The sequence below is a fragment of the Acyrthosiphon pisum genome, chromosome A3 (assembly GCF_005508785.2).
Source record: "Acyrthosiphon pisum isolate AL4f chromosome A3, pea_aphid_22Mar2018_4r6ur, whole genome shotgun sequence".
Lineage (NCBI taxonomy): Eukaryota > Metazoa > Arthropoda > Insecta > Hemiptera > Aphididae > Acyrthosiphon > Acyrthosiphon pisum.
This window is the reverse complement of record NC_042496.1, coordinates 22,792,970-22,802,324: the sequence shown is the minus strand read 5'-3', so window position 1 is coordinate 22,802,324 and position 9,355 is coordinate 22,792,970. Positions and strand designations below refer to the sequence as shown.

Below are 9,355 nucleotides of genomic sequence, written 5' to 3'. Positions count from 1 at the left end.
TAGAATTTTATATATACGATAAAATTTTGAAAATAATTTGACTCCTTTTGAGCTGTTACGGACATGTAAGTTTTCAATTTTTTTAGTTTTTTTTTTTCCATAAATATCAATAAAGTTTTATCTATTGGGCCAAAAAGTGCAAAAAATTAATACAAAGCTCCTGATACATTGTTACAATAGCAGTTGAAAAATATTAAAAATACATATGCACAATTTTTTTTTATAAGCATTTGAAGTTAAAATGTTGACAAAATTTATCAAATTTAAAATTGAATAATTATTATGTAGTTAAAAATTTACAAAATGTTCAACTTTTATATCTAAGGATTGAAAATTTAAAACAAGATTCCACGTAAATATTTAATTCTGTTGCCAAAAATTCTAAGAAATACATAAGCACAGTTTATTTGTATAGTCATTTTAATTTCCAATTTAGACGAAATTACATATTAAAAAACCTGGAATAACTATTTTAGTTATTTTGTTGTGATTGTAATGATTGTATAATATTATTTGTGGGTACTTGAAACTTCTAAAGTATACTATTATATATCTATGATAGTACCACGGTTTGTTGTTGATGTATAACGCGTTATCTGATGGATATTGTGATATGATTAATTTGGAATTTATTATTAATACCTATTATAGGTCAATTTTTTTTTAATACTATAGATAAGTATACCTATAATAGGTATGTCTAATACCTAGAGGCTAGACTGACAAACCGTCCCGTCTCCACTCAGAATCGTTTTTCTTATCCAGTGATATTATATCATTGAATTCAAATTTAATACTATCCATTATACAGTGTCGCACTTGTAACCTACTGTACAGCAGAGCGACATCCACTTACCCTACCTTTTTTTCTGTTTTAACCAACGACGCCGCGGGATCTGCTTTCGCATTGCTTCCGCGGCGCAATTTCTAGGTACCTACCTAATCAATGGTTAACCCACAGCTCATCAAAATTCAAAATTGCTTACTTATTACTAATACCTATATATAGATATATAATATATCATAAAATGTATTATTTAATATAGAATAAGTTATATATATTCCTAAAAAGTTCAAAATTTCAAAAGTTACAAATTAATTTTAACGGTCTCCTGAAATTACCCCAAATTACCTTATCTCTGCAAATTGGGTCCCGGAAAAAAAGGTAATAGGTAAGTTGAGTCCCAGAAAATAAAGGTACTAGATAAATTGAGTCGCGAAAATAAAATGCTAGCTAGTTTTTTCCATTTTTTTAATATCTAATCATCTTTATTAGGAGTCAAATTTTATAATTATATCATATTATTTTATATTACATAATATTTATGTTCTAAATTAAATATATAATTTAAAAATTAAAAATTGTATAAATTGTATAAATGGTATGAATTAAAATATATGTGTTTATAATAATAATAATATTATGTTCTTGGTAAAAAGCTTAAATTATCAGGCCGAACATGCAGGTAGATAAGTGGGGTAAGTATAAATGGGAATAAAGTTTATAGCTGGGCACAACTTACCTACTACTTTTTTTACTCAACTTACCGCTTTCAAAATGTATCCAAATTATCGCGGACCCAATTTACCCAGCTACCCTAAAATAGCCGGTCCTCTGTACTCCATATTCACCCCCCTCACATATGTGGGGATCCTGCCGGTACCTACAAAGCCTACCTCTTTCACAATGACTCAGCTCATGAAATTTGTTAAAAAACACAAATAGATGAAAACTAAATACTTATAATCTAGTGAAAATAATAATTGCTTATTACCTATAACTTACTCACCTATAGCTGCGGCACCTACCAAAAGCACTGTCCTACCCCTTTTTAAAATATACAGCGTGACGCCTAGTCACCTAGACGTCGTAAAGGTAAAACCATATTTAACTACGCCACTGAGCCAAAGTATAGCATATGTTTAGTAAGTACTCGAATATATTAACTACCTATCTGTAAAATGTCTTACCTATACTCTAGAAAGTCCAGATTATGGAATTTGTTTATAATATTATGTGCTTGTGTTTTTATAATTATATTGAATTACATAAATTCAGGGACTGGAACCTATAGGGTGTTTCGGTTACGGTTCCGGTTATTAATTTAATTTGTTTAAGGGTCCCGGTTTCGTTTCGGTTTTCTAAAAAAATATAAGGGTTCTAGAACCGGTTAATACCGGTTTTGAAAAATACCGGTTAATTTCGGTTAATTTTGATTTCGAATTATTAAAGATTTTTTAAAAAAATAGTCTGAAATTATTTATTTATTCATGTTTAAATAGTAATTATTTCATGAAAATAGAAGGTATTATGAAAAGTTAAAAAACTTTAAAACACAATACCAACATCTCCATTGCTGACTGCTAGCTCGGCGCAAGTCGACAATGTCATATAAAATGGATTTTCTTATGTACTATTTTTAGTTTTACAATGTTGAATAATATGCCCGTATTATTATTTATAACTATATATTTTCACTCAACTAGAGGTTTATTTCTATTAATAATCAAATGGTTGATAGTGTTGATACCATAGACCTTTTACTCATAGACCGGCCCTCTTCACGTTTCCGCCGTGTCATGATAGGTGGCGCTTTTCAGTTACTGAGTTACTCTGATACGGTAAAAAAATAATCGTTATAATATTATAATATAATATTATCTCGTAGTGTTTTTGAGTGTTTTCGCACGTTTTTATAATACTGTTATCCAGTTAAGTTATTTTTTAATACTCCGAATGCAAGATTTTATGGTAGCACTGATCCATAAATGGGCTGCATCACTGCGCTATGTTGGCGTGCGACTATCAATGTATTTAGTATAGGATGGGCCGGTCTATGAGTAAAAGGTCTATGGTTGATACGACTCTCTGATTCTACGTCGACGAATTACTAGTCACAACACAAAATAAAAAAAGGTGGGTAAGTGGATGTCGCTCTGCTGTACAGCAGGTTACAAGTGGGACACTGTATAATGGATAGAATTAAATTTGAATTCAATGATATAATATCACTGTATAAGAAAAACGATTCTGAGCGGAGACGGTATATCAGTCTATGTTTTAGACATATATATACTTATCTATGGTATTAAAAAAAAATTGACCTATAATAGGTACCTATAATAAATTCCAAATTAATCATATCATAATATCTATTAGGTACTTATAACGCGTTATACATCAACAAAAAACCGTGGTACTATCAAAGATATATAATAGTATACTTTAGAAGTTTCAAGTACCCACGAATAATATTATACAATCACAACAAAATAACTAAAATAGTTATCCTAGGTTTTTAATATGTAATTTCGTCCAAATTTGTACTTAAAATGACTATAAAAATAAACTGTGTAAATGTATTTTTTAGATTTTTTGGTAACAGAATTAATTACTTACGTGGAATTTTGTTTTAAATTTTCAATTCTTAGATACAAAAATTGAACATTTTATAAATTTTTAACTACAAAATAATTTTTCAAATTAAAATTTGATAAATTTTATCAAAATTTGATCTTTAAATGCTTATAAAAAAAAATTGCGCCTATGTATTTCGACTACTTATCGTGTACACAGACACAAAAAAAATAAAAAAATAAATAAAAAAATAAAAAAACACACATCATTGTAAAATCAATACATTCATCGTTCCACTCAGAATCTAAAAAACATTAAAAGATTTTACTTTTATTTTTCTGAACATGCAAACGGACAAACAAAATAGTAATTTCTATAGTATTACTTTTACTAGTCCAAATAACTAGTCTACCCTAACCTAAATAACCTTTTTATAATTAAGGTTACGTATACGGTTACGGTTTTTCATTTTTGGAAATAGAGGTTCCGGTTCCTAAATTTTAAGGTTAATTTTAAGGTTCTTTTCGGTTCCGGTTCTGGTCCCTTAAGATTTACATTAAATAAATTAATATTTAACGAAAAATGATTTAACATTATACATTTATACATCAAAAAATTTAGTTGTATTAAAATCGTATACTTACTTGTTCATTGACATCGTTAAATAAGTAGCAGATAAAAAATACTTCCAATGTATATGTTAATATTGTGACTATCAAAGTGAAGTTCTTTGGAGATGCCAATGAAAACCATTAAAATAATCCTGAAGTATAAAAATAAACGTTGTAAAGGCGTACCTATTTATGTATGCTGAAGTAATTTAACCATTATTGTTATGACGGATAGTAATATTATAACTGATGATCCAGCAGCTATTTGAAGAAGTATGACCGGTCGAATTACTTTGTAAATATTTTTCATGTTTCTGGAATAAAATATTTATATTTATAATTTATTTGGCCATACCAATATACCATGAACTTATTCAAACGTCACACACTCACACCCTATACTTTCCACGGGGTATTGACTCAGAACTTTATAGATAATACAGAAATACCTATTTTATATATGCAATATAGTATACTTTAATACTTATAAATATAATACGTACTACAATATTACCTATAAAATATCTATGATTTGTTTTTGACAAAAAGTAGTTTAACTTACTACATAACCTACTATGAGAAAAATAACTTGCCTACTAATAGTAATATAAATAAACAAAGTACCTAGGTAGGTATCCATATCAATATTCTCCGCTCAGAATTGCTTTTCATCGTATTCAATGATCAACCATTGGATTAAAATGGAACTCATCCATTCCAGCAGTAGTGTATTCCAGTCTATATTCCATTATATTTTAAATATTTCTCAACTGATATTGTAACAATATATCAGGAGCCTTGCATTACATTTTCACGCTTTTTTACACAAAAAATATAATTTTATTGATATTTATAGAAAAAAAAAACCTAAAAAAATTGAAAATTGACAATGTCCGTAAACACCTCAAAAAGAGTCAAAATATTTTCAAAATTTTATGGTGTATAGAAAATGAAAATATAAACATTCAGTATAATTTTCATGTAGATACAATTATTAGTTTTTGAATAACAAGAAAATAACAAAATCGCTTCGTGAGAAATCGAGTGAATATCCAATATTGTAAAAATATGAACTTCAAACGCTCATAAAAATTTAATTTGATTTGCTTGAAGACATTTTTTATTTGATAAAGATAGACAAACTTATAAATAATCTAGTATTAAATTTTCAAATCTTAGATTTAAAAATAAATATTTTTTTGAATTTCTAACTCAAAATAATTTGCAAACTTTCATTATTTTTACGTATTTTATCAATATTTGAACTTTAAATGCTTATAAAAAAATTGTGAATGGATTTTTTCATCTGCCTTTATAACAATATATCAAGAGTCTTCTATTCAATTTCCAAACTTTTTTAGCCAACAAATACATTTTATTGATATTTATGGAAAAAAAAAAACTAAAAAAAATGGATACTGAAAATTTAGATTCACTTTCCTATCAGAAAAAATACTGTTGAAGAAAATTCAAGCATTTTCACTGACCTAAAAGCCAAAAGGTGATGACAGACAAAAAAAAAAAAATAAACAAATAAAAAAAACACACATCATTGTAAAATCAATACATTCATCGCTCCGATCAGAATCTAAAATTTAAAGTTCTTGAATGATAGACCTAATAAACGTATAGTTAAATTATTTGTTCTTGTAAATTAATCAGAAGTACAGTAATACGTTCTCACTTCTCGAACGCTTTAAAGTTCTACGTTCTTGAATAATTAATCAGAAGAACGTTTTAAAGTAATATGTTCCGATTGTTGAATTGCTATATGTTAACGTTTGTAAGAAAGACACAATAAGGGCAGGTGCTAAATAAAATAGGTAATATTTTGTTTAAGTATGCCATTTATATCTACATAAATAAGTTATAGAATACAAATAGGTAGGCACATTTATGAACAGTTTTAAAACTAAAATGATACATTTGGATACATTATACATTAAATTTTAATATTTTTTTTAAACTGTTTTAAAAAATACGATCAACAAAATGGCTATCTTGGAAAATTAAAAAACTTATTTGTCTAAAAAAATTATTTAATAATTTTTGAATTTTTGAAAAAAAAATCGAATACTATGCTATTCAATCTGAATTTCCATACTTATGATTGTAAAGAAAACTGTATTTAAATATTATTGATTTTCCACGGATATGTAAGGGTGATACGGGACCTTCTGGGACATGCTGTATAATGCTTATATTTATAAAAAAAATATGTCTGGGGGGGGGGGGCCTAGGCCCCTAGGCCCCCTCCCTCTGGATCCGCCCGTGTTGCACGCGGCACCTATAAGTTGTACAACATAGGTACTCTGCAGAGTGAATTTTTAAAATTTTAAAACTGTACAACTACTTTAGGGTGACATTATTTGAAGAATAACTAATGAGGCAACGAGCTTCAGTATAACAGTAGGTATTATAGGAATTAGGAGCAGTGTAAAACGATTATATTATTAATTATTATTGATTCATTACTTCATTAGTAAACATATTTAAATGTTGTTATTAAATTATAATTATCATTTATCACTATATTAATAAATTGGACCCTTATTAAGTTATACAATTAAATAGGTTTGTATTTTATAGAGTTAGTATCCATCTTAGTTTTTGGCTTGCATGTGCATACATAATGGATCTTTTAATTTATAATTTTATTAAATTTTATTTTAATTTATATAGATGTTAAACTCAAATAAGTACCTTTGCTGTAAAATGTTAATAGGTAGATCGTAGGTACCTACATAGGTACCAACTACTCATTTTATTATCCTAGTAAATGTGAAACACTTACTTTATTACTTTTTGTTGATCTTGAATTATGATCTTGAAAGCATTTATTAGTTTTGTTTCATCGTATCTGACTGTTGGCATACTGTTCTCTAAATACAATATTTTAACATATTAATAATGACGTATATATTTAGATAAAGGTACACTGGTCCCCGATACCTACTAGATATAGTAACTAGTACCCAGGGCCATATTTACCATAAGGCAGGATAGGCAACTGCCTATTGCCTCCGTTATTAGAGGAGGGACTCGGATTTCTACGAAGACTATTTTTTTATTTTTTAGAGTACTTACTACCTTTCATCGTATAAAATAAATGTAAGAAATATATAATATTTCAAAAAAAATGAAGTGATTAATCCTTCGCATTGTAAAATGTAAATGAAAATAAATAAAAGTCTATTTTTAATAAGAAAGAATTGACAACCTAAGTTTACTATCAATAGAAAGTGATCTTACATCTGCTTTAAACTTTGATGACATAAATACATAATAAATGAATTTGCTTTAAAAAAAAAAAGCAAGAAAAGTAATATTATAAAATAGCCTATTAATTATTTCTATTAGAAATATAAAAATGTATTGTCTATTGCAATTAATAAATAATATAAAAAAAAAGAAATGTTTAATTTTGTTTTCAATATCAATAATAAATATATATATATATATTAATTAATAAATAATAGGTACAAGAAATCTGTAGCCTATAGAGATAATAAATGAATAACTTTATACCTAATTATGTTTATGAAAATGTATAAGTAAATACTAAATTAATATAAATTATTATTTTGTTTTATACAACTCGTTTGTGTTGGGGGGAGGCTTATAAACGCTACTGTTGACAAGGGGCAACGTTTTTATTTTGCCTAAGGCCGCAAAATACCTAAATCAGGCACTGCTAGTACCTACTTACTACCTATATTAGTTTATTAGTAAAACGCAATTTATAACTTACTCATAAAGTGATGTTCTCCGTTCCCAAGTGTACTAAATGAATTCGCAATAGTCTTTAAATAACATGCGATTGTAGTACACATTAGAATTAGAAGCATGTCGAACATAAATGTACAATGAATCCCAACTAACATTATAATAAATTCCATAGTGTAAAACGTTAAAAAATTGTCATTGTAGAATTTATCGGTCGCCGGATAAACAAGACTTATTATGTTTGTCCGGAAATGGTAAATCAAATTTCCCGCCTCTACTTTTAAATAAGAATTCTGTATAACGATCGGCATAAACATCCAATTTACGTAAACCGTAATCCACACAACTAAGAAAAGTATCAAAATCGATTTTGATTTCTTTCTACCAACTTTAAGCATACGTTTGCTGTGATACTTATATGTTAAATATTTGACGGACGTTATAATATGTAAACAATTCCATATGGTATCAGAGTAACCAATTATGCAACACAATTTAAAAAAAGTTATTGTACACATCACACCAATCGTGAAATATCTCGTTGTCTCGGGTAAGTCGCTCAGGCAGAAGAATGCGTTTAAAATGCACCCAAGTACTACTGCAGCGGCAATGAATGCTTCGATTATAGTTATACATTTGAAAATATTGTAACCAAACACTTTTGGACTGCTTGAATTCAATATTTGATATAATCCGATCGTTTTCAATAATTTTGTATTCGCCATTAGTTTGTCCTCGTTTTTCAATACCATAGTCTGTTATTTTTGTATTAAAACCTATTATTAAACAAAAATTATTAGTAGGTACCTAGGTAGGTATAATAAAATATATCACTATACGTCTATACCTATAGGTATGAATTTATTTTAGATTCTGAGTGAAATTAAAGACAGAAAGAATGTACCTATTGATTTTACTATGATGTGCAAATGTGTGTTATTTTTTTGTGAAGGTAGGTTATGATAATATCTAGTAGGTATAGTTGAAATAGGTAGGTATAATAATGCTACGTTTTTCAACTTCAGTAATATATTTTCTAGTGAGAAAGTGAAACTATTTGGTACATTCGAAAGCCGAAAGGTAAAAATTGACAATTCCAAGTAGTTTTCAAAATATAAGAATTAAGAAAAATGGGAATATCTACGCAAAATTAGTTTTTTGCTTTAATTAAAAAAAACCTTGTATACATGATACAATGATATAATATTAACATAATTTTCTATACCTAAAATATGAAAAAAGGCGGACAAGTGGATAATACTCTGCTGTACCTACAGAAGTAGTCGAGTACTCCTAACCTATGTCATTATAATAGATGAATTCGATGATAAATCATTGTATACTGAAAACGATTCTGATCGGAAACAGTATGTCAGCTTAACATACTTGTATAAATAATCAAATTTCATAATTAAAACAAATTAATAAAAAATAAAAAAAATATCTGATGGCTATAAATATAGCATTACCTACCTACTTTCAGGTATCTAACTTATAAAGAATCTTCTATTACATTTTCAAACGTTATCCATGAAAATAATTTTTATGGACTTATAACTGAAAAATAATTTGCTAATTTTCGGAATTTTGATAAATTTTGAACTTTAAATGCATATAAAAAATAATCATGCCTATGTATATTTAATATTTTTAAATAAAA

General features: G+C 27.4%; 1 protein-coding gene across 3 annotated transcripts in view; it reads right to left on the bottom strand.

Annotated features, from left to right (window-relative positions):
* LOC107884467 overlaps positions 1 to 9,355 on the bottom strand; it is a 19,998-nt gene that overhangs the window by 3,554 nt on the left and 7,089 nt on the right. For 2 of the 3 annotated variants that reach the window (XM_016806613.2, XM_016806612.2), the window contains exons 2-5: positions 7,721 to 8,471; positions 6,764 to 6,851; positions 4,184 to 4,283; positions 4,003 to 4,121 (exon numbers count right to left, since the gene is read on the bottom strand). In XM_016806613.2, coding sequence (XP_016662102.1) covers positions 4,074 to 4,121; positions 4,184 to 4,283; positions 6,764 to 6,851; positions 7,721 to 8,447 — 963 coding nt within the window. In that variant the 5' untranslated portion in view covers positions 8,448 to 8,471 and the 3' untranslated portion in view covers positions 4,003 to 4,073. Of the gene's footprint in view, positions 1 to 4,002; positions 4,122 to 4,155; positions 4,284 to 6,763; positions 6,852 to 7,720; positions 8,472 to 9,355 lie in introns of all 3 variants that reach the window. The other variant, XM_029491401.1, reaches the window with a different exon arrangement.